This window comes from Apis mellifera, linkage group LG1 (assembly GCF_003254395.2).
Source record: "Apis mellifera strain DH4 linkage group LG1, Amel_HAv3.1, whole genome shotgun sequence".
NCBI lineage: Eukaryota > Metazoa > Arthropoda > Insecta > Hymenoptera > Apidae > Apis > Apis mellifera.
Window position 1 is genome coordinate 20,819,423 of NC_037638.1, and position 27,353 is coordinate 20,846,775.

The 27,353-nt window shown below is 40.3% G+C and overlaps 1 protein-coding gene across 8 annotated transcripts in view; it reads right to left on the reverse strand.

The window, feature by feature from the left end:
* The window catches only part of LOC724195 (B-cell receptor CD22), a 309,575-nt gene that overhangs the window by 121,786 nt on the left and 160,436 nt on the right, over positions 1-27,353 (reverse strand). For all 8 annotated transcript variants that reach the window (XM_016915573.2, XM_016915560.2, XM_006571402.3 and 5 more), the window contains one exon: positions 2,306-2,647. In XM_016915573.2, coding sequence (XP_016771062.1) covers positions 2,306-2,647 — 342 coding nt within the window. The remainder of the gene's footprint in view (positions 1-2,305; positions 2,648-27,353) is intronic.

Here is a 27,353-nt window from a genome sequence, read left to right on the forward strand (position 1 = left end):
GTTTAATTTCACGCATCCAAAGAGATTTTCTATCTATCTATCTAAAAAAAAGTAATTGCTGCACGTCCATTGCGCTCTACATATAATATATAAAAAAAAAAAAAATCTCATTAAAATCAAAATTCTCGAGATTAGATGAACTTCCCTTTTTTAAAAAAAACGAACGTACGAAGACTGATGTAGCATGACCGATCGCGTCATTTGAAATTTTCCGCTTTTTTTCCCTTCAAAAAAGAGAGAAAAAGGGAAAAATACAACAACCATCGCATCAAACCATAGAAATACAAGTTAATTAAATTACCATTGGTACATGGCTTTATCCTGGAACAACAATACCCATTTCCCAGATATTCGTCCCAGTTCTAATACCACGGAAATCCCGTTAGCCGTTACGTTCCTGTCCATCCTCCCCCCACACCCCATGCTCGACCCGCGCGCGTGTAGTAGCATGGGGGAAAAACGATCCGCGGAATTATAACACTTCCTGCCCTCTCTTGACTCGAATTAAGCCCATTTTTAAAACTCGACCAGGGCTTTTTTCATCCCTCCTCCCACCCCCATTCATCCTCCCATCCCGTATCGCGATTTCTTCTACCTAATATTTCAACGGGAATTGCGCTGGCTACGAAGTCCACGGAAATTAGATCTCGACCGTGGCCACTGGCAATTTCAACGCGGTATCAACTAAATAATACCCTCGTAACTTTTTCCACCCTTTCTCCTCCTCCTCCTCCTCCTGTATCCTTATTCCTCGTTACTACACCCTTTATAACGACGATGTATGTCGAACTGGAGGAGGAGGGGTGGAGAAGGGAGGGAGGGGATAAATAGGATTCGTTTCGTTTCGGGACGAGGCATCGGGGATTAGTAGACGAGTGATAGCGAAAGTATGGAATTGGGATTGGCGACCCAATTGCGAGAGTCGAGAGATACATTTCGTTTCGGATTGATCGGGACGCGGAATGATTCCGGTGAATATTCCCGTAGAAATTGCTTCTTTTCTTTTTCATTTCTCTCTCTTTTTTTCTCTTTTCTTTTTAACAATAATTATTTGTATTTATATATCGTATATAATTTATCGAGCTAATTTTGAAGCTTGTTGTTGATGATGATTGCTAAATGAACAAATTTCGATTGTTTGAAATGGCGAATCCTGTGTTATCCCGGTAAGTTGCTTTCATTGAAATGGGATACAACTTCCTAGAAGCGGGATACAAATTGCTTAGATATTCAGATTTGTTGGGGTACGCTATTAAATAGTAGCGTGTTGATCTTCCCTTGTAACGTAACGTAAATTACAGGACGTAGGATGAAATGTGATGTGCTCTTTCATCTTTTGAGCATCGTCGAACGACGGATATTTCATTTGAGAGAAAAAAAGAAAGATTTTTATTATTTTATAAAATTAAAAGATGATCCGAGCTCGAAAAGTTTTTTTTAAGAGCTGCCAGAGGTGTACGTTTGAGTTTGAGTTTTCAGAGGAAAAAATGGAAAGGCCGAAGATGAGACGAGACAGTTCAGGGAAACGGTCTCGAAATTATGCGATAGTTTCAGAGGTAAGGTGATGAGTCGGAGACGAGACAGCGACGATAATATCGGAGGTATATAAAGACAGTTTAAAACGAGACATCGCTGTATGTTCATCACGTTTGTGTTGACGAGTCTGTCGATAAAATCTTTGCAGTCTTTTTTGAACATTTCTCATTTATCGTTAAAATTTTACGACAAGATCGTTTATTTCGCGACGAATATAAAAATACGTAAGAACGTTCATTCTTGGTTGCAAGAATAGAAAAAAAAAATTTATTTTTTCAAATGTAAATTTTATATTCCTTCTCTCTCTCCCTCTCTCTTCGAAATTCTTCCTATCGTTTAAAAACGATCATTATTCACTCGAAGGAAACTTGTTTCTAGTTCAATTACTACGATTCGAGAGAAACAATCCATAACAAGCTATCCAACAAATAAACGTTGAAACCATACATCAAACCAGACCTCTCGATATCAGAGATCCGATAGACGGATACGATCCCAATACAAAACTCTATTTCTCTTCTCTTCATCCACCCGCGTTATGAATTAACATATTCTTCGTATAATCGAGAAATTGGAAAATTTTTATCCTCGAAAGCAGACGACGGAGAAAGGGATACGATCCCAATACAAAACTCTATTTCTCTTTTCTTCATCCACCCGCGTTATGAATTAACATATTCTTAATCGAGAAATTGGAAAATTTTTATCCTCGAAAGCAGACGACGAAGAATTAAAAAAAAAAAACGTGATAAAGAAACGTAAAACTCACATTGCACGTCCAACAGAATGCTCGCGTTCATGGGTATGGTGAGGGTAATGTGGCGGGCGACGCAGGCGATGGTCGCGTTGTGGTGACCCCTGAGAACCTTGAGGTGTGCCCCGCTGCGTCTACCGGATGTCGAGGGCAACACGGTCAGATTGTCCGGCGGTTGCTCGGGACCGTCCAAAGTGGCCTGAGACAGAGTCATCCCCCATGCCAAATCGGGTGGCGGGTTCCCACCCTCGGCGGCGCACTCCAACGTCAATTCGGACCCCTCCTTCACAGGGACGAACTGGTTGCCGGGGTCCAGTCGACGGCCATCTATCAGCAGGTACGTCCCACGGGGTGCCTCTGCAACGAATCCAATCGACCGATAAGTGAGCTAAGTAACGATGAAAAATCTTGTCCGGATGTATTCCGTTTACTGTCACGAAATTCCCTTTTCGATATATATATTAGGTCTACCGGAAAGTTGTGTCCGAATCTATGACATCATTTTCGTCCACGTAAGCACATGTTTATTTATTGCATGTTCGGCTCTATATTTTTATCGCTTAATATATACATATTGACGTAGCAAATAAACTATAATAAAGTTGATTCACGTTAGTCTTAAGTGTGAAACGATAGTATACCCATTGCGACTGATAAAGTTCATTTACACCATTCGTATTTTATACGAATTTCAACAAGAAAGAAATGCTACAGAAGCATGTAGAAATTTATTGAAAGTGTTTGGTGAAGGTACAGTTTCTGATAGGACATGCGGAAGATGGTACGAAAAATTTGAAACAGGTGATTTCGACCTTTCTGATAAGCCTCTGAGCGACCATCTTTGATCAACGACGATGTTGGAGCAAGATCCTTTTCGGACAACATCGGAGATCGCAGAAAGGCTTAATTCAGCTCAACAAACCATTTCTGACCATATTCGGAAGATAGGATTGGTGTGGAAGTATTCAAGATGGGTGCCACGTGAATTAAGTCGGAAAAATTTGGATGATCGAGTTGTCATATGCATATTTCTGCTTGCTCGGAACAAAATCGAGCCCTTTTTGAACCGGATGATAACTGGGAATGAAAAGTGGATTACATGCAACAACATTGTAAGGAAAAGGGCATATTGTGCACCCGGAAAATCTAGCCCTTCCACCTCTAAACCAAATTTGACTCTGAATAAGAGAATGTTGTGTATATGATGGGACATTCGAGGACCAATACATTATGAGCTAAAACCGAACGAAAAGCTCAATTCGGAGAAGTATTGTCAGCAATTGGATAATTTAAAGACAACGGTCTAAAAAAAGAGGCCGGCAATATTCAATAGGAAGGACATGATACTGCACCACGATAACGCCAGACCATACGCTGCTTTAGGGACTCGTCAAAAAATTGCAGAAGTAGGCTGGGAAATTCTGTCGCACCCACCATATTCCCCGGACATAGCACCCTCTGATTATCACTTGTTTTTATCCTTACAAAATTTTTTGACGGGCAAAAAATTCGAAAATGAAGAAGATGTCGAACGAGCACTGCTTCAATTTTTCGCATCAAAAGATGAAACATTTTTCAAAAATGGAATATACAAATTGCCCTCACGCTGGCAAGAGATCATCAATAATAATGGCAATTATATTATTCTATAAAGTTAATTGGCGGTAAGAAAAAATTTGTATTTTGTTTTATTCCAAAAACGGACAGAACTTTCCGGTAGACCTAATATATATAATCCGGTAAGTGATAAATAGATTGTGTGGGTGAAACATGTTCAAATATTCGAGCAACGTATCGTATCGAGACAATATATTTTGTATTCATAACGATGGAAGATACTAAAAAATTTTGTCGTCGAAAGTTAAGAAATGGAGAGAAGCTATGGAATATTTTGATAAGGTCGAGGTTTAATATGTTTACAGCGCAGAGATTATGAATGGGCTCGTGACCTACATTTTCTCTTGGAAATGTGTACTATTATCAAGTCCTTGCGGGAATAGCGTGTGTCGCTTGTCTGGAATTTGAGATAGGTCAGTCGAGCGAGAGATTCGAGAAACGAACGATCAAAAATTACTCTTTTCCTCGCACGATGATATCTCGGGAAAGGAAAGTCGTGTAAAGATAATTCGAAAAGCGTTTCGAAGGGTAAGATTCCGCGCTTCCAATGATTTTTTAGTCGTTGATAAAGAATTATTATCTTTGGCGTTATAATGAAGTTTTTCTAATTTCGATCGAATTTTAAGACGAAATACGCGATGAATATTAATTTATTTCTAAAGAAAAGTATCGTTTATTTAAAGATCTCATTAACGATGTTTTTCGATTGAATTGAGTTAAACCGTTTATACGAAAGCATATTACAGATTCGAAATTTGATTTGGTTATCTTTAACATATAAAATAAATGCAAATATTAAATTATAACTTCATTTTCCGCGTTCACCCGTTCGGCAATAACAACAATTTTAAATACAAAAACATCATCTTTTTCCAATAAAGCTACGTACAGAATCGATACAGAATTTTTCATCGAATAATATATACGATTTACAAAAACATAATGTTTTTAAATTAAAACTCGTAACGTATAGTTAATATTTTCAATGGAAAAATCACGTGGTGGATAATCGAGCAATTTTTCGACCGACTAATATTCAACAACCGGAATTTTCGATCCCGTTATCGTGATATCACGTGTTTTTCGGGCCGTTGATAAGCCGTATAATACGAAAACTGAAAACAGGAAAAATGTAAATTTATCGGGAACGGAGGGAAGGGAGGGGATGGTAGAATGGCGGTAATAAGAATCATGTTTCCCATCCAAATTGATCGTGTTTATGTGGTCGAAGGGTGTGCCAAGCGTTTCAACGAGAGAGTTTCTTTCCCCAGAGTTTCGTCTCCCCGCCGATAAGATCCAGTCACGTTCATTAAATCCCTTCTCGGCGCGATCTCGATGCTGCCAAAAAATTGGCGCGCGGGACGGGCCACGAAATGGATTATGGAAAAGGAAAACGCGTGCACAGGTTTTTTCGGGGGCATCGGAAATTGCGATCTCTGACACGTGTCCCGATTTCACGTAATAAAATACACGCTCGCCGGGAATACTAACGGCGATATTTCCCGCATCGCATTCGATATACTCGCCGGCCTCTCTGGTATCGCGATCCCCCTTTCACAATTGTTTTTATTTCATCCTTATTTCCTTGGAAAATAAAATCGGATATTGGCAGAGTTGTATCTGTTGGAGAATCATGGCGCCAAAGATCAATATAAAAACTGGAAGCTGTATTATAATTTCCTTTTATTTTTAAGTTGTACGAATTATATTCAATATTCGGATGTTAGATACGAGTTGAAACATCGTAATTCGTTAAATATCGGATTTTCCAAAATAACTATACCTAATATTCATTTGGAGAAAGGATAATAATAACGTAAATCACCAATGAAATTCTTTTATTGAAAGAAAGTTGTATTTATAAATCAATTATTTGTTTATTTGTTTACAGACAAACTCGGATAAAGAGAAATAATTGTAAAAACCGAATATATATATATCGAGGATCAAAGAGAATGAAACGGAGAGTGATGGATATTTTTACGTTCGACAAATAAGATCGAAAATACGAGACGAAACGTATTTCATTCGAATCGGTTGGGAATAAAATATAAAAGATATAAAAGAGAAAGAAAAAAGAAGAAGAAGAAGAAAAAGACACAAGTTCAGCGAGCTGTACTTTGTGTGTCAGAGATATTTTCCAATTTTTCCGATAGGATATATTGGGGTTGAAGCGGTTCATTATTCACAGGCTCCCTTCCCCGAAAAGGGGGGGGGGATCCAAGCCGAAACAAAAACTAGAGGATGGGCGCAGCGTAAGAATCCTTGCCATTCCTGCTTTTGCGTCCTCTGTCCACAATTTCATCCGGAATTTTCGCGATGCCGATATATATATATATATATATATATATATATATATATATATATATATATAGGGTGGATATACGAGGCGAGGGGAGGGAGGAAGCGTCGAAGTTTTGCGTTTCATTCGACGAACTGAAAAAGGTGCGTCCGTCCACTCGATAAATCTGCACGCGTAGTTTGAAATTTTATCCTCCCGTTTTCCATGAAAACTCGCTATCTCTTTCTCTCTCTATCTATCTATTTATCTATCTATCTATCTCTCTCGCCGATCCGGGGACCGGTCGAATGCCTGAGCTGTGGCGAAATTAATATAAAATCGGGACGTGAAAAGAGAAACGGGTTATTCGGCCGATGATTATGCAAAATACGATATAGTCGAGTACGAAGATTAATTTGAATCGCGTCACGTACGAATTATTATTATTATTATTATTATCATTATCATTATCGATTTCTACGATAATTTTAATAACGAGTTATTATTGCCGGAGGTGTCGATACCTGTAATTTCTTAAGCCGAGGAGTAAATATGGAAGATTTTTTTTCATTTATAATTGGTGATTGTTGAATATCTGCGTGGAGATATATATATATGTATTCGGAATTGGTTGATAATATCGGATCTCGATAATTTCAAATTAATTCTTAAATCCCTCTTTTAAATCCCTCCTCGTTATCGAATCGTGAAATTTGATTATACGCGTCTTTATACGTATGTATATATATATACATTTTTATGATTCGTTCGAGGAACGGAAGACGATATACGAATAAACGAACTCACGTTAATTCATCGTTCATCTAAGTGAAAAGATAGATCGGCCACGGCTCATAACCGGAAGATCGTATCGTCGTATCTGAAAGCGGACGTTGGAATCTGAGGAAAATCCAGGCAGCACACTTTGCATACACTTTTCGCCTCAATTTTCAGTCTAAAAATCACGGGCTCGCTCCGTTGGAAAGGTTCCAGATCTGTGTAATGCGATCGCGAATCGAGGAGAGGAAAGGATTCGAGGAAGGAAAAGAGGGTATTCCCCACCGGTGGTTATATAATGTATTCCCCGGTGAGCATACGCTTCCTCCACCAACTTTTCCAACCAACGTCTCGCTCTTCTTTAACCAAACTTTTCGAATCGCGATCGTTTCTTAATTTCATTTTCAAGTCTGTCTCTCGATGTTTCGTTTTTGTTAATTTTGTTATTAATCCGGTTAAATTAATTCATTTTCATTTTTTTTTTTTAATGCATTTCTTCAATCTCACGTTTTATCTTCGTGAAAGTTGGTCGATCAATTTAATAAATTGTCAGAGAATAAGAAAACAGAAAATTTCTTAAAAACTTATCGTGGAAAATCTTGTAAGGAGAGCGAGAAAAAAAAATTTAAATCGCTTCAATATAAGTTCTATACTAATGAATAACCCGTTCAATTTATTCAATTTATTCAATTTTTTTTTCCAGCATCTCTCTTATCCATTATATATAAATTTTTCGGCAAAATTTTCCGTCAAAATCTTTCGATCTCTTCTTCGTTCGAAAAACGAAAGGTTTGGAAATGGACGAGCGAGCCTCGATAGAATTGCACCTTTCATCGAAACAAAAGGGGGAAAAAAATAAAAAGGGAAATTCCTTTTACCTTTCCATACACGAGGGTGGAAAAATCTCGTTGGTCAAAATACGCGGACGAGAGAATGGGGAGGGGGAGGGGTGTGAGAGTATCGCGGGAAAGTGGAATTAACGAACGCAATAGGGTCTACTTTTTTGCTCGTTAAGTCGAAATCGGTCCGGGAGGACCGATCAATCCGAGGTTCGAGCGCATCGCAGATTTTTAACGTAATAAAGTGGAAATAAAGTGGTTTGGAGCTAAACTGAAGGCTCGCGCGCCGCGCACCGGGGGCGGCCTCCATTCGGGTCACTGAATTAATACACCGGGTTTATCCGGTGGCGTGGTTGAAACTTGTCAGGAGAAAAGGAAAGGCGACCATCACCGCCATCACTCCTTCCCTCTCTCGATCGGAAAGGGATTTAATCGCGACGCGAATCGAATTATACAATCCTTGCAACCGACGCACATTTCCATATACCGAGGATATTCGTATTCGATTTTTATTCCCCCTGCAATTCCGCTCGTAGTAGAGTTTATAAAACACTTGGATCGTTCGCTCGATTATTCGAGGGATGGGGTCTAACTCTTCCATGATTACAGTTTTGTTTCGAAAATTCAATCCACCGCGAAACGATTCTCTACTTGAAAACTTTGGCAACCGATTGGAATTAAATAATCGTGAGACGAATATATATATACACACACACACACACGTAAGTTCTCGTTGGAAAAATGATAATAGTAGAAATAAACAGGTTGCATCGAGGATGATTGTTTCGGTCTACAATGAATCATAAAATGGCAAAAGAACGATGAAAATAAGAAGTAATAAAAAGAAAAAGCGAAGAATTCTTATTTGAACGCGATATATATATAAATTCAAATTCACTGTTACGTTGGAAAAATGATATACATAATGAAACAGGAAGAAAGAAAGTATATTTTTTATATTTTAATGATATGATCACCAATTTTAATAATTGCAACGAATTGCAAAGAATAAAAATTTCTTTGATAAAGTATCAACTTTCGATATTGGTATTTATGCATATTTCTTTTTCTCTTCATCTTCTTCTTCTTCTTCTTCTTCGTTCGGGAAATATTCTTAAAAAATTGCACAGCCGGTTCACAAGCCCTGCATACGTAGTAGTTGGTGGTTCCAGAAGAGAAAGTGCCGTTTCCGGGGTGTCGAGCCAATAATAGGGTGTGGAGGAGGAGGGTAGTGTGCGTTTAAACCAAGGGAAGAAGAAACGCGCACCGGCCGCGTTAATACAGAAACATAACGTTAAAAACAATTTTGAACGGCGGCGGGCTCGCGTTTCGCACATATGGTGCCAGCGTCTGGCCGAACCAGGAATTCCTGGGTATCTATGGTTCGTAAAATTTCACAATATCGCTCGGCCCAACCTCCTTCGATCGATTTCTCTCTCGAGTGCATACATATATGTATGTAGAAGGAATACTCGAAGAGGAGAGGGAAGAAAGAAAGAAAAAAAATGGAGAAAAAAGAGGAGAGAAAAGAGGAGGGAGAGATTTCGAAGAAACACGACGAAGATATATTGATTTTAATGGAAGGAGAATTGTATCTGGTTTTATAGAGGATAAATACGATAATAATTGTGTGCAAAGATTAAGGAAAAATTGCGGAGCCATGAAAGTAGGAAGTAAGAAAAAAATTTACAAATATAATAAAGTAAACAATCATTCCACTTGATAATAGCGGAGGAACGTATGAATAATTAAAAGTAATTGCAGGAACGTATCGATAGAGAATGGAATATCGAATTAAAATGAAGTATTCACAGTTTGCCGGGATAATATACACAAGTCTGGCGAATTTTAAAATTAAAAGAGTGATGTTTCATTTAAATTCACTTCCGCGGATCTTATTAATAAATTATCATACGTGATGTGCGATTCTATCTAATTATCAAAAGTAATCTTTATAAAAGCAGAGAATAACAAAAAATTAAATAACAAGATAACAAGAAATGCAAGCTTAAGCAATGGAGGATTTAAAATATATTCGTTTAATATTGCGCTCAAAAATCTTCTTCTCAGAATTTAAACGCGACACTGCTGTTGCATGTTCGACCAACAAGAAATTGTAAAATCGCGTCCTTCGCGAGGATTATCGAACGCGATTCTCATTAACGGATCGCTCGTGATGTCCTCCCTCGTGTTAAACGGGTGTCGTTTGCGTTTATTACACTCTGCACCGTTTGGCTTTCATTATCACCGAAGGCCATCGTTGCCTGAAACATTCATTCTCGTTCATTAAAAAGGCTTGACACGAGCGAAATCTTTAATAGCCGAATCGAACTCGAATTTATGCCAAGATCCAAACGTTATTTCATCGAGATTTTGAAAATCTGGATGGAACGAGATCTAAATTTAAATAACATTTCTACTCGTGCCATTTAATAAAATTTAAAAATTCACTTTTTAAAAATTATCCGAAAAGATACACGGAGGACAAGATAATTGTTTTTAACCAGAATTTATTCGTAAATTGATGCTCTCGATAATAAGAAGGACAGATCCAATATCCAAAATAAAAGAATCATCGAGATTATCCGAAAACTTCCCGAGTCGATTAACCTTTGGAAAACGATTCCATTACTTTCCCTCCGTGCCGTATAGTCTGCCTATACGCCAGACCTATTCTACTTGTCGGACCGCGAATAGCTTCCTGCGACTCCTGTCCGACCACCGTCTTTACACTACTTGCTCAAGCACAGCCGGCCGTCTGACCGCACGTATCTGACAGCGTCTCAACCTACTTGTTGGATCACGTATCGACCTGTACCTCTTCCACCGTAATAACTACACGCCGCGTTCGATACCATTTACGATATTTTCTTGATCAACGACCATTCCTACCTTACTTATCTGATCCAAAAGGATGATTCCTATACTGCTTACATAGCAAGGGACGATTTCTACAATACTTCGCCCCCGACCAGATCCCTATTCGAGCTCTCCATTCCACGACGATTACACATCGACTCGGTCCAATCTAAAACGACCCACGCAAAGGAAAATTATTACATATACGATCGACCGTTTCCAACCGTGTGTAAACCGAGACTTTTCTCTTTCTCTTACGTGTTATCGTCACAGCGAGGAGAGGAAAAAACAAAAGTGCGTCGCCTTTCTTGGATGTTGGAAAAATTCGATACGAAGAGGATGGTCGGGAGAGACGATCGATCACGATTCGGTCCAACGAAGGCGACGTGTCCGGACAGCTCAATCGGAGCCAGAAGAATTTCGCAGGCTCGACATCTCCTCCGATGATCATCCTGCTCGCTCCGGGCGGCCAATAAATAGACAAGATTTAGCGGGGGAGGATCGGCCGTGAGAAAAGTTCGCAAGTCCGCACGCATCGTCGCGTTCGATCGACTTCATCGTCGGTGCTCGTCGGTGTATCTGGTGCGGAAAGATTAGCTACTCTCCTCACCTTCTCTTCCCTTTCCTATATCTGCTTTCCATCGATGGTTCAAATTTTAATCGATTTTCTTTTTCTCGAAATCACCTCTATTATCGTCATTTCGGAACGATTAATCGTTGGATGTATGAAAATTTTTATTTCGCGATAAAAATCCGCGATCCACTTATCGTTACTAGGGAACAGATATATATGTGTTTGGATTGATTTTGTTTTGTCGAACAATGGGATGAGAGAGATTGGCGAATCATAAAGCCGAGTGCGGATAAACGTTATTCGTGGGAAAAGCAATGGGGCGATATACTGTTTCGCTCTATTGCTAACCGATTCTGAACGGATATAAAGATTTATGGCTCCTCGCTTTTTCACTCGGACTTTGCTCCTTCTTCCCATCAACTTGAAACATCTTTTTACTTTCCCGGTTGTATAAAGAAGATTGTTTGTGAAACGGTCGTTTATTAGAAGAATCGACGCAAAATTCGGTGGAAGAATATTAATGCACCAGATATGAATGAAGGTAAATAAATTGATTTTCTCTACGGTTGAACGTAAAGAGGGATGTATGGGGGATTTCTATCGATCTCGAGAGTCGTAGATCCTTTCTCCGACGTTTAGTTTCGTGATTCCCGAGGGGATAGGGAAGATAGAAAGTAAATGTTGAACTTGATGAAGATGGACCTCTGAGGATCTTTGGTGATCTTGATTTAGAATCCGGTATTAATTTTGGGATGAGAGAGATGTAGTCGATCTTGCAGAGAAAGTATTTGCATACGTGCAATGGAGGGAATTGTGCTTCTGATATGTCGAAGGAAATGAAAATGTTAAGATTGAAACGAGGGTTGGAGAGATATAAAGTTACATTTATCGTAATGTTAATGACCACTCCACCGAGAATTTTGATACGACGCTTTTAATTTTATGCGCGAACGTTTAACGAACATTGTTTTATATATGTATATATTTATATATTTTGCACAGTCATATTCAATAATTTTATCATCAGTTCCATAATGAATTAATTATTCTTTAATGAAACGTTGCATGTATTATGGAAATATAAAGAATGAAAATAATCGATCATTCTGTACATTATTTTCAAAGGACGAAATAATTAACGTGCTTTGTTTACAGTTCCGTGATACGCGACTATCAATAATGATTTTACGTTGTTACAAGGGAAATTTATCATAATAAAACACGTAAATAAAATATTTCTCTTTCAATCAACGATATATATTTGTGCGATGTTTCAACAACGAGACGCGCTCGAGTCACGAACTAAATGATACGAAATTTCGATCGAAGGTACAGAAGGTTCAAAAAATTTACACGAATCTTATCGAAATCGAAAAATTAGAAATGCGAGAAATGTCTACGAGGATTACGTTTTCACTCGAATGCTCCGTGTTTGGCCTCAGTGTTCGGCCACCGAAAAGAATACCTCGTTGCGTTTCACGGTGCGCAACAAAGGCGCAACAGGTGCGCGCAGCACCACCGAAAAGAGCGAACGCTCGAAAGAAAACCTACGATCATTTTTCCTTTTTCCTTTCTCTCTCTCTCTCTCTATCTTTTTTTTCGAGCATAATTCATCGCCCTGTTCCAAAATTCTAAAGATCGTCGTCCCCGCCGACGTTTCACAGTGGCATCAGAGTAAATTAACGATGAAAGGTAAAGGAGTGAATCTTGGAGAAGCGTTTAAAACCGCCTTGGAAACGAAGCGTTACCTTTTGAACTCGCTCTTGGGGGAATATCCACGAATTGGAATTCAAATACGCGATGTAAAAATTGTTTAATCCGTCCAAGATGGAAGCAAAAGGAATTGGAATTCTTACGACGATCAAGAATATGACTTTATTGTCAGGAATCATTTGCATAGTTGTTCCTGCTCTAACGCTTTAAAATCAATTTATCATGCCGCGTGACACTCGCCTTATTGCGTTCAATATTTCACAAAATATATATATATATTACGTAGAGATATTATTAAACTGCAATTCCAAGTGGTCGGTACGTAAACAGGTTAAATAACGCGAGTGACGAAGTTTCAGATCCGGAAACTGTTACACATTACCAATAATCCTAAACTGTCCGTATCGTGGAATGAAACGACGATAGCTTGGGAATATGTATATATACATCCGTACATATCCACCGGTATCGGCGGTAGAAAATTCAAACGTGTATCATTATCCCCTCCTATTTCTACTTAACAGAGCAGCCAGAATCGGCCAATGTTTGGTAATGACAAATGTTTAATCGCGGGCCAACATTTGCCAAAAACCATTTCACCAAACACTAACGCCTGGTAAGCGGCGGCGGCCGCCGTCCGATTACGTTTCGATCCGTGTTACTTACCGGCCAAACACTGACCTGCTCTACTTTCCAGATGCCCGACCGTGCGCAAACCTGTTTTACTTTCCGCGTGCCTGCCTCAATTATTCTACCTCTTCTACTTTCGCATTCTTGCGTGTCAGATGTTAATATTGAAAAAGCAGCAACTGGTTGAAAATTTCGAAAACAAACGTTAATTTTAAGGGATTACTCGTATTTATATTAAAATGAAGGAGTTTGGAGTTCGATTCGATATTTTGAATAAATTGTAGCAAGTGAGTTTATTTTTAACTATTACATTTTTTAGTTATATGTGTGTATAGATGTATAATAATAAGCGACTTGTTTCAGAATTGCGCTTCGATATTACACAGTGTTGGGAGTTTTGATTAAATGAATAGCCGGAATACCTTTTAATTATTAATCTTGTCATTCGAAATTTTACTTACACGCGTGTTTCAATTTACGTTCGTTTGCATTCAAAAGAGAATATATGTATATATATATATATATATGAAATCGAGTAATATTCAAAATATTTCTGTTTACGCGATTTTAATTAAAATTACTCGAAACATATATGCGAAAGTAAGAAACGATATAAATAGCCATTCCTTGAACAATTTCACACGCGAATCTCGCGCGCTGTTTGTTTCGAATTATTCCCGGCTACAATATAATTCAAAAATTCAAAAGTTTCCACGCGTGGAAACGCTTGTAAAAAGAAAGATCGTATAATGTAAAGCAATTTTTCCGTCCACGAAACGAACGGCTTCGTATTACAAATGCGCATATATTTCGAAATCCAAACGAACCCGTGTACGTTCACGCGTCTCGAGTAATTTCTGCTCGCGCTGTGTGCATGCCGCGATGAAGTGCTTTTAATTATCAAAGTATCCACTCGTTCACTCGGGAGGGAAAAAGAAGAAGAAAAAAGGAAGGTAGGAAGCAAAAAAAAAACCTTGCAGCAAACGATATATAATCGAGTCGATGGCCGAAACCCGGTGCAAATTAGATCCAAACACGCTATCACGTTGCTCGAGTTCGCGTTTCATGGGAAAATCAACTAATGCCTAATTTTTTTTAAACGTTAACCAGGATCTGTTTTAATTTCGAGGGGAAAATAACGTTCCATTGTTGACCGCTTGTTGATTGATTAATCCACGGAGTTAATTTAAATCGCGAAGATTAATCGAACTGTAGATTAGAAAAACGTAGAATGCAGGAACGAGAAAAAATGAGGTGGATCTATATCTATAACGTTTTAGACTGCTCGTGGCTATCATTTATTATCCTATTCTTGATTGTAATTATTCTACTTGTGTGTCTCACAATGAAACAACAACAAGTGATAAGTTAGAAATACACGAAGATACATAAACAGTAACATAGATCAGTCGACACAATCGCGATATATTCAAGCTATTTATTCGCGAGACACTTCGAAAGGGAAGAAAATAAAGTAATAGTTCGATATAAAGCAGAAGATTAACGTTGATCCAAGTTTAAATTTTCGAGATGATCGTAATGACGCGATTCCTTCTTTAAAACATCCTTCAAGAAAAGAAACGTTTTACATCTTCCCCTAAAACGGGAAATTTTTATCGTCACGAGTCATTTGCCGCGATATATAAAATTCACTACTCGACCAATTCTCTCTCTTTCTCTCTCTCTCTCTCACATTAAATCATCCGGATACGGATTAACTCGCGGCGAAACGAACTCTAATTTTCCTCCCTTTCGAACGACGCCTTAAATCTTCCAATCTTGGCGGTGGCTGATCGATAAATCCGTTCCCGATTTTAGAATTAATCCACGGGGTGAGCCGCGAGAGTCCGAGAAAGAGGGAGGAAGAAAGAGTATGCGTCGCGTTGATTAAACGAGGCACAAGCTTGGCCCCGATATCGTAAAGTATATCTGGAAATATACTTTATCGAACTGGAGGAAAGTATCGTGGCCAAAGAGAAGGGGAAAAAGAGAGAGTCATGCACCGATGTAACACGAAATGACTTATTCAGATCTGAGACCGCTGACTCGGATGGGATTCGCATACGAAATAGGAAGCAGAGGGGTGTTTCTCGAAGGGCGCGTTTCACCGAAAACTGCTCTCGTCTCTCCCTTCCTTTTTTTCTTTTTTCCTTTCGAGACGTCGAGCATCTTCGCGCGGGAAATCTCGGATGGAAAGGCAAGGAGGAAGAGACAGGAGGAGGAAGGAGGAAGAGGTGGGAAGCAGGAACAAGAAGGGCGAAATGGGAGGCAGGTAGACGGCAAGCGATGGATGAGATGCTAACGAGACGCGAAACGATCGACTATTCTCGCAGGGGAAGAAGGGAGGGAGGGTGTAGCCGGGCGTGAAATGGTTTTCCTTTACCGCTCCCCGACTCGCCGCCAGGCGAATAAGTCCGAGTTTATCCCTCCGCTCCCCGCCAAATACGTGAGACGCGTACCGTCTCGTGTTTGCCCCCCTCGCGCGATATCTAACCGATCTTTCGAAGAATTATTGCTCTCTCTCTCTCTCTCTTTGTATCCACCGCCCGGGGAGAAGTTGCGGCTCAAAGGGAGTTGGCGATTCTTCGAGAATACCCGCTTTCTCTTCTTTGAAGAGGCAGAGGCTGAGGTGAGTCTCGACATGGACGGACAACGCGCCTCTCCTCCGGGACCGTTCAATGTTAATGACCCGGCCTCTTTTGCTCTCGAGGCTTTCCTTTCCACGAGTTTCAAATATTACTTCGGCGTGTATATGTATATTTCCGTTTTCCAAGGAGTTTTTTTTTTCCTCTTTTCTCGAAGGTTCAACAAACGTTCGGTGGACGAGACATTGTTTCGAAGGAAGAGGAAGGAAATTGAGATTCGTTTTTCGCGAATTAAATTAAGCGAGCAACTCGTCGGATCGTATCTCTCTTCACGTTCGATTAAATACTCCTTCCTTCCCCCCGCGTTAATTATCCGCGCCGAAACTTTGGTTACACCTTTCGTTCATTCGCCATAATCCCCGAACACTCGACGTTGAAGCGAACGAACATTTTCTTCCCACCTGTAACCCAGATTAAATAGTTTCGCAACGTCCATCAACCCCGTCTCTCGAACTCTCCGTTAACTCGATCGATAAGAACCACCCCATCCCTTTATTTCTATTAATTAGACCGCAAATCGGGAGCAAACTTCGCGTCGAAGAGACGCTTCGCTTTCCTCGCTTTTCGAAAAATCGTGGAAAGAAAAGAATAAGAATAGAAAGAGTATCGAACAACGGTGATTCGCAGCCCGTTACAAAAGGCGCGGTTATTGCGCGAGTACCCTCGGGTGGAGCACAGATGAAGTTTCCTCCCGCGGGAAGCCGCTTGCATTCAACGATCCGCCCGTAAACTTTGATCAGCGATGCTCTGCACGCGGCTAATCCGCTAATCTCTCACGTGCGCGCGATAAAACGGGCGTGAAGTGCGCCAAGGAAACGGGAGGGAAGAAAGCGGAAATCGTAGCGTTGAATGCGAATCCGGTTCCCGACATTGTCGAATGCGAACGAACGATAGGGAAACTGCGCCGGGCAGATCGATTCTGATTGTTTCTAATTGAGAGCGAGACGACTGTTTCATTCACCTTTTCTTCTTTTCTTCTTTTTATCCTTACTTAACTTAGTTATAGCAGTAGCTATTGGTAATGCGAAATCTATTTACCTGTTAGGAAATCTCATAACTCGACGTGCAAAGTTTGAAATCCTACTTTTTATTCGGTTAAGGAAGTTGAGAAATCGCTTTTTTACGGTTCAATATTTACTCGTCCGTTCAACAACGAGAGGATGAAAGAAACGAACGCGCTCGAACCGTCGGTTGATCACTCGTTACAACAGATCCCTGTGTGTCAATTTTTCAACGTTGCAACGGTCCATATCACACCTCTGTATTTATCATTCTTCGTCGTATGGCGAATCGCCTCTGGCGAGAATCCCTTTTCGAGAGCTAGTCTTGTATCGGCGCGAGAGAAAAATCGACGATCGACGAGTCTTCCTTGTCCGTCGAAATTGCGAAAAAAGAGAGAGAAAGAGAGAAATCTCGTGATTTATATCGTAATCCGTGTCTCCTTTCGTACGTTGTCTACAGGCTTGAAAATTAACACCCCTCCCTCCCCCTCCGTGCGACGATGCTTCCATTATCCAGTAATATTATTTACCTGCTTCCAATTTCCTGGTCAATTGATTCGGCGGTCTCCGGTGAAACGTGATTTACCACACTGTGGATTGGTGTGGCCCCGTCGTGTGTCCATGCTACGTGGATCGAGTTGCAATCGCGAAATGATACACGCGCACGCGTTCCCTCCCAATTCGAATTAACCCCGAAGCGCGAAAGTATTCGCGGTATTCCCCGGATTGGGAATTGAGTTGATAATGCGAACGCGGTGTTCTTAGATTGTTGGAACGCTGTGAAATTTGATACACGGATACGATGGATGGAATGGAAGAGATGGAAGAGGGGAAGATTTAAATTTTGGGATAGAATTGAGAAGATTTTTCTTCATATTCGATATTCGTTTAACTTGGGGTTAATTAAATGTAAAGAATTATTGTGAATTAATTTTATAAACGAAGTTTTTAATGAACGAAAGTTTAAAACAGGATCAAGATTTAATTCAATATGTCTTATTATTATTTATCGTTTCTACTTTTTATACATCGTTTAATACAATATACTTATCAAACAGATGAAAAAATCTTAATAGAAATTAAAAAGATTATCGACGAATAAAAGTCATCACTTTCAAAATATCGTAGATTCGCTTGCTTCCTTCTTCTCCATAGTTTCTCTCATAGTTTCTCTCAAAGCTCCGGTTTTTTTGGATGGAGAAACAACATAGAATCCGTCACAGAGATCAAATATAGGATATTGCAACTCCTCCATATATAAGATACATGAAAAACGAGGCTCGTCGTGTAATGACTTGCGATCGAAAAATACGTTTCAAGAAGAAGATATAATCAAACGACAAGATTCGGGTTTCGAAGTATTCCCCGCCAGAAGACGGCTGATCCTCTTGCCACTCGAGGATGAAGAACATTCGAATCCTCGGATGAATTTTCGGGAAATTCATTAGCCAGCCCTGCCCCGTGAAAACCGCGCGTTTGCGGGGAACTTAGCGGTTGGCCGGAAAAATAGCCCTCCGCCGGGCAAAGTTCTGATTAAAAGTTATGAACGGGACTAGCGGGCCACTACACCGGGTCGTGTGCACTTTATTTACGGGTTGCCGCGTAATTGGATTTCATTTCAGCCGGGAAACTTGAATTTCCCGATCCTTTGTACCCGCGATCGCCACTCCGAGGGGAAGCTTAACTCGACGTTGAATCTAATTAAGAGTCATCGAACAAACCCGTGGAAAATCGCGGGGTTAATTAAAAACAATACACGCGAGATTCTTGAGTATTTTCTCTCGTGGGTGGGGACGAGATAAATGTTCGGATTGCGTGGACGTGGGGATTTAATAGTTGGGACGGGGATTGGGGGTTAGCGGTGAGGAGGAATTTTTCTCATGTTCGTTTAACTATTTTAATTATGCGCCAGGTTTTTGCACAGGTTTAATGCACATGTCAGCGCGGTATTCGAGGGCCCGTATTCGATTTTCGATAAGAATTTACCCGTATCGGATGTCTAAACAGGTTATGGCGAATCGATGGATCGGATTTGCCTTTTCCAAAAAATTTATACCCCAAATCCGAAGGAAAAATTCGATTTGTCCACGATTGTATGATAAATTATCGATTCAAAAATTCGAGATCGATTTCATTCAGTTAACACACGACGAGAATTGGATATTTATTAAATTCTTCTTCCCTTTCGATTTTGTATTTAATGTCCCGTGACGTGTGACCGATATTATTATAGTTTCTGAAAAAAGTTGGTTGAAGCGATAAGTATCCGAGGAAAGAAGTCGAATTTGTTTGGTTATATATATAGGGAACCCTTGTATTTTACCTTGGCCGTACTCGAGTAAGTGAAAAACAAGGTAAGGAAATGGTGGCTAGTGAAAAGAAAACGAAGAAAATGGATCGTTGAAAATTAGTAGAAGCGGGAGAATAACGTTCGATAGGAGAACTTATAAATCGTCCAACTTGTTAGAGTTGTTGTTGCGCTCTTTACTCTTATCAATTACAAGCAACCCTCATTACGAACTTTCCTCTCTATCCACACACATTGGTATACGTATACGACACGTGGCTCCATACTTTTCGACCACCGAATATATATACCGCTACCTCTCTACGAGTAGAAAATATCTGGATCTGCCTCTTTATTCTTTCCAAATCACGCGTCTGACCAGAAATAAATGTACCCACTTTCCGCACCGTGACCGGAACGCAATCTCGACCCGACGCAAAATTCGTCTCGGACGAAGATTGCTTCCCTTAATCCAAGTTGAGAACACCTTATCGTTACGCGGATCTGTTTTATGACTTTCGACAACGAACCACCCATTACATAGCCCATTTCCTATTCACCCTCGCCCACCCTATTTAACCCCTCTCTCCCCAGAGACTTTCCACACCCTGTGTGTGTGTGTTCGTGAATACGTGAATATATTTGCACACCCTGTGTGCGCGTTGTCGTTTGCCAGCTCTTCCTCGTCTGACCGCGACGACGTTGTATCGAGAGAAGAGAAAAAAAAAGAAAGAAAGAAAAAAGGTTGATATCCAGACGCTTGTTCTTCACCCTGGCGAAGAGGAGGGTGGTAGAAGCTTCTCGTTGATAAAACGCGAAGGCGAGGAGGAAATTGGCGTGCTTCGTTATACGAAATCGTCTGTATAAAACGGGCATCATCATCGTGGAGGAGGATCTCGTGTGGTGGTGGTGGTGGTCGTCGTTGAAGACGTTGGCTCCTTGCTTGCAGAGATTCGGACCCCTCTAAGCGCCACGTCCATCTTGCCTCTTTTAAAATTGAACCATCGCTCCCTTTATGAATCCCTCGAACATGAACGCGATGTTGGAGCGTGTGTTCGTTCTTCGGTCGCGCTTCGACTTCCCCTCATTTCGTGATATTACGATTTATCATGAGAAATTATCATGGCCAGGTTAGGAAACGTTTTCTTCTTGCCTTTTTTCAATTCGTGTTCAAATTTCAAGTAATACAATGGAAAAAGGATGAGTTATGAAAATAGAACTAATTGGTGAGTACAAATCATAAATCACGTTGGATTTCGAAAAAGGAAAAAAAAAATTGGAAGATTCATTATGGATAGTTCGATAATTCCATTTATTGTAATAAACGAAATTTTCGTTTCGAACTCTTGGATTGATTGGACGCGAAGCGAGGAGAGGGGGGGATCTTACGGTGAATGGTAACTGTTTCGATGTTTCGCGAATACAAACTAGGGTCGTATTATTAGTCGTTGGTCGAAGGGAAGTTCGAATTTTCGATTAGGGTCTTTGGGAATTTGAACTTTGAGCCCGGGTAGTGATTGAATGCCGGGAATGGAGAGAGAACGGGAATATGGAGTTATGGAGTTTCACCGTTGTTCCCTCCCTCCCCTTCCCAAGCAAGAAATTCAGAATCGCGGCCGCGGAATACAGAGCTCGTTTCGATGGAACACGAATTACTGGGAATTCGTGCACTTGCGATCGCGACGATGGAAACGAGACAAGCGATGCTCCCTCTCGATGCTTTGTTCAAACTCCCTCTTTCGTCGAGTTTTCTATCCTCGAAGGAGGGATTCTTTTGGTGGAGTCTCTCTTGTTGATCCAAGGGAAATAATATAAATACGATTATTTTCCCTCAAGATTGCCAAATACCTTGGTAAAGCAAATTCAAGATGGTCAAATATTTCTTTTTATCGTTGTATCCGCATATAGATAGAAAAGTAAATTTAAATTTTGAAAACGTAGAATTTTCCCGAGGGAGAGGGACAAAAATTACTTCTCGACGGCTAGTTACTCTTCGAGATATTTCTTCCCGAGCATTCATCGATAAAATTCAGAGGTTAAAATAGGAAAGTTTAAAGGTTAGACAAATCTGCATGGTCAAATATTTATTACATGAAAAGTACGCGAAAGAAGAAGAAAAACAAATCGGTATTTCCGAGAATGTGTATAAGTTTCTTTAAAGAGATTTCTGGCAACAGTTATTCGAAATATGTATCTTCTTGTAAGATTGCCAAAATCTCTGAAATAAGCAAATTCAAAGATTAAACTGTCTGCAAATCTACGTTATATCAAATATTTATTACACATAAGAAAGGAGAGCAAATTCCAATTTCGGGAATGTAGAACTTTGCTTGAACAGCAGACAACAATTATCCGTCGAAATATCTTATCCTCCCTCGGAAGATTATCCGAATTTAAAATCTTTGAAATAAATTCAAAACATATTCGCAAACCTACATCGTATATTTTATATACACAAAAAAAAAAAGAAATCATAGAACTATCGTTAAACAAGAGGCAACAATCATTCGTCAAAATATCTCGAGTCCAGCAGCTTTAAAATAAATTCAAAGGGCCAGACGTCCGGAAATGTGGAATCGTCAAATATTCCCTAAAGGGAAGCAAATCCCGAGAAATCTCGAGGAGGCAAGATGGAATAATCTTTAAAGAGACGTCCGTCCAAAAATGATTATCTCGAAGGATGGATGGGAAGGAGTCGTGTAAAATGTATCCTGGCCAAATGGAGCTGTGGCGCGGCGTAGATTATAATCGCGGGAATTGCGGCCGGGGGTTTCGTCATTAAATCGCGTAGAACAGCAGAGATTGTTTCGCCGCTGTTTGCACGGCAACTGAACAAGCAATGAAACGACTGACCGGAGATAGTCAACTAATTATAGCGTTCCTCACGGGCCAGAAAACGGAACAATGTTCCGTGTATCGGGAGCCCCTGATCGCGCTTCGAGTCTACATTAAAGGATTTGCACGGTGAAACCAGTTAATTAACTGCCGCGCAATATCAATCACGGAGATTAAAGTCGATCCACGGGTCTTCGCGATGATTCCACGATGAAAGGGAATATTTCGTTCCGATAAACGCGTGTAACATCGATCGATGGCCTTAACGTTAGGCCACGATAACCGTTCCACCGATTTTTTACCTGTCAATTTCTCGAAGCGAGAGTTTTGCATTTGATATTTTATCTTTTTTTTTTTTCATCACGATTGAATCCAAGAGAGAAATTTTAAATCGTATATCGATAAATATAAACGATGGGTTAATTTTTAATACGAATAAATGTATCTTTGAAGTAAAGGAAAAGGTTATTCAAGAGTGTTTAATACGTATTCGACTTTTCATTTTTCTTCCAGTTGTTTTAGCAAGGATATAAGCTCGAAAAAAGGGAATTATTTAAAGGATTTAATATTTAGTCCCTCAACGAATTCCTTACACTTTTTCCTCTTTTTCTTTTTTTTCTAGCCGGGCAGAGGATACAACTCGAAAAGGGAATCCGTAAAGAAAAATTACAAATCCTATTTTTCTAATTCGTTGTATAATGTAACGCGAAAAGTAATCTCGCCAAGGATTTAATATTTTCCACGTTTAATCCTTCGCAAATTCCTTACACTTTTCTCCAACGCAGTGTAGTAGTATATCTCGAAAAAGGGGAGCCACAAAGAAACAAAAATAATAAATCTCTGCTTTCGTTAATTCGTTTACAATATAACGCGAGAAAGGGAACTTTTAATAGAAAGGATTTAATATTTCTCATTTTTAATCCTTCGCTCTTCAAATTCCTTTTCACTGTGCAATCAAAAAGGAAGAAAAAAAAAGAAAGAAGAGGAAGAGGAGGAAAAATGTTACGAGTAATCAACGAAACGAAATCTCTCTTTGCGCAACACCTCGATTCAACCTCCTCCTCCTCCTCCTCCCTTTCCTCCTCCTTCTCCATCCAGTCCAGTCCAGTTCCGTCGGGTTGGAAAGCAATCAGTGGCCCAGACGAGCGGAAACACGCAGCTTCTTCGACGAGCGTGTATCGTTGACCGGCGTTAAATGGCCGGAGAACGATAACGTCGTGCAACGGAGGAGAGTTGTCGGTTCGAACGACAGCCCTTCAAGTGCACCGTCGGCCGGAAGCTCGAGGTTATTGACTCGGCCGCCACTCGAGTTCGGTGGCGCGGCGAACACACGCTCGCACACAGGGACGCGAAACAGAGACACGGATCGAAAGGGGGGTGGTTTGGGGCACGAGAAAGAGATGGTGGTACGAGAGGATGGTAGCGGATAATGGAGAGACAGACGGCTTTTGAAAACGGAAATTTCTTCCTCGCATCGAGTACGGCACGCGTGGCACGGTTGAAAGGAGGACTCGTTCGCGATAATTAACTTTGTGGATACTTTTGCCGCGAGAACAGACGTAGAAATTACGAATCTCTCTCTTAATGGGTCGTGCGTCTTTCCCCTTCCTTTGGGGAAACGTTCTTTGAAGAGCAAGATTTTGAACAGCAACGGATCTCTATCCAATTATTATCGAGAGAAATTGTATACCACGTTGGGTATATTCGATATATATATATTTTGTATCGGTGAGAATTATTGTATCACCGATATATACGATGAAGGGTTGATGATCGGGTTTTGATAATGGGATGTGATAATGCGAACACGTCGAACGAGGATTTCTTATTCCATATATTACGACGTGATCAATTTTCTTTTCTGAAAAATATAAAAGAGAAGCTCTTTCGGGTATCTCTTTGCGTTCATCTTTCTGAAAATGATTTTGAAAAAAGTGGAAGACGCTTTGGCTTTGAGTAGAGTTTCTCCCTCCCAACACGGAAGAGTTTAAGACGTCTCGAAACTCGATAAAATATATACAATAATTGAATATTCAGTTCGAGTGTAAATGTTGCTATTAGAACGATCAGCTATTTAAATTTCAATCGTTTCCAATCGTTCTCCGCGAAAAAATTTACACTTACAGGAATTTTCTTCGACTTTTGTCTATCATGGTGAAAATCGAAAATGATGAATTTAATGTAAGAAAACTATTCGAATAAGAGTATTCGATAGAAATCTGATTATACAGATAACTCGGACACGTTCGTTCGACGTGTGTCGTTATATCGCATCGATTGGACGGCGTAACTATGCGAATGGTTATAGAATTTAAACCAACTAACCTGGTTCGAAGTTAATCCGATCTCGACCCTGATCCATAAAACAATTCTTACAACTTTAATACGTCCCGCCCCTTCCTTCCTCCCTCCCTGGTTAAATATGCAACAGAGGCAGAGGCGGCTGGGTGTTGTTGCGACGAACGATCCGTTTAATCCGAACGATTAATTCGCATATGAGTGAATAAAACGGGGCACGGAAAGTCATTACCGTGTCAACCGAGAAACGAGAGCGGGATGGAAACTCGTAGCGCAGCCTGACAAACGGTGATTGAAGGGATTGCTCATCGATACGTGAAATTAAACGGAAAATTATTACGTTACACCTCTGTACAAGCGTTGCAGCAAGGGGGTTTCTGTCGGTGTTTAAAACCGGAAATCCAGTCGGCGAAATCAAGTTACCATGGATGGAGAACAGAGAGGAGGAGTACGAAGTCGCGAAACGGGAAAACGGTGTAACCATGTTCGAGATCAAACTCGTACGCGTGATTAAATAAGCTTTTCTCTCTCTCTTTCCTGTCGAAACGAAGCATATAGCATGAAACGTATATAAACGGAATACGTCGTTTAATAACCAAGAACGATCGATTCGGTCTCGAGCGTTACTCGCGCGATTTTCGATGGCCTAGCTCGCGATTAACCGCGTCGAAACAGCGGGGAGGGATACATCATTCGGTGTTTGGCGACTCCTGCGGTCATCATCGGCCGATGAAATTAAATTACTTTGGCCATCGACCAAGCAAATCCCCTTATGGCCACGATTCCTCGTTGTTACTGATTTTCCACTTGAATCCACGATTTTTTTAAGGCAATACTTTGGATCTATCGTTCGGATGTTAGGGATGTTATGGAATGGCCAGTATTCAGATTGCTACTTTCTTCGAGGAAAATAAAATTCGATGAGAATCAAAAGAGTGTCTAATGCGATTTTCGCGCCAAATTCTTTCGCGAATTGCCGTCTATATTCAGAGAGTTTCATAGAGAAATAGATGAAAGTGATGGAGATCGAAGGGCATGAGTTATTAAAATCCTTGAACGATGAGGAAACGTGAGCAAACGTGTTATTAAATTTTTACTGTCGAACAGATATGGAACAAGATTCTCGAGTAAAATATTTTTCTTATTTAAAATTTAAGTCAAGTGTGTTACTAAAGCGCCACGCTATTTTGCGCGAAAGTAGATATAAAAAAAGTAAAAAAAAAATAAAAAAGAGACCGTGGATCGAAATCAGCCTCGACGAAGGAGAAAAGTTGTAAGATATGAGGGGGCGGATCGCGAAGATAGAGACGGTAAGCGATCGATGGAGGCCATTCGTGCTGGAGAATGTTCCATTAATTACGCGGAAACCTTCAGCTAATCAATGGGTAGTTAGTGGCCAATGGTTGGCTCGCATCAATAATCACTGGGCGACGCGGTAGTATAGTGCTGGGCTTTGATGCGCTAATTTACACCACCTGCATTAATGCCCTTGCCCCACTGGTCCGGAACGACGATTGTCTAAGTGCGTGTACTATCCCAGGCCAGGTATGCGTAGGGCGCCGCGAACAGGACGATATATTAAGATAAATCCGCCGCTACAAATCCGTCGATATTTCATCCCTTCCTTATTCACGATTCGTATTATTCTACTTATTTCTGCTCGATCTTAATCATTTTCGTCAGAAATTGTTAATAATATTACCAACTCAAAGTGGCGAATACACTTATATCTAAGATCTATATCTTAAAATCATCCTGTATTGAGTAATTCTTCTGAGTAAAATAAATCTCTAACGAAAGGGATATTGGAGCGTACAAAATCAAATATAAAATTATATTAATAATATACTATTAATAATATTACCAATTCAAAGTGGCGAATACACTTATATCTAAGATCTATATCTTAAAATCATCCTGTATTGAGTAATTCTTCTGAGTAAAATAAATCTCTAACGAAAGGGATATTGGAGCGTACAAAATCAAATATAAAATTATATTAATAATATACTATTAATAATATTGCCAATTCAAAGTGGCGAATACACTCTAAGATTAAAACGTATCGTCCCGTATTGAATAATTCTCCTGAGTAAAATAAATCTCTAACGAAAGAGATATTGGAGCGTACAAAATCAAATATAAAAATCCATAGCATCGAATTTGTCGCATCAAATTTTTTTCTAAGGGAGCATTACGACATTCCTTGGTGAAACGATATTCGAGGAATCTTCGTGCGAGAGGTCGAAAACGGAAGGCTGTCGATCTTCGTCGAAGGAAAGGAATTTGGAACGAGGCGTGGGAACAAAGTGGGATCTTTTCATTCCATCGGCTGGCTAATATCTGATGCTCCGACCGTAACGAGAGACACAAAAGAACAAACCTTTCCTCGCAAATCCGTCTACTCTCCAAGGAAAAGCGCAATCACGGTAACAGCGCGCGATTAACCAGGGAACAATGGCGGGGTCCGAGGGGTTTCGAAAATTCGCGGCACGGCACAATGAAGCCAGTCCTATCCGCGCGGTGTGGACTGCTTCCCTCCCTCTCTCTTTCTCTCTCCCTCCTCTATCCGACCGCTATATACTTTTCAGTCTGTTATAAATACACCGTGTAAACGTCTCGGTGACACTCGGCTCCGTTCCCTCCGTCGCGCTTCCGCTCTCGAGCGGTGACAACGGTGGGAACAATGAGCCGACCCCACCGTGCA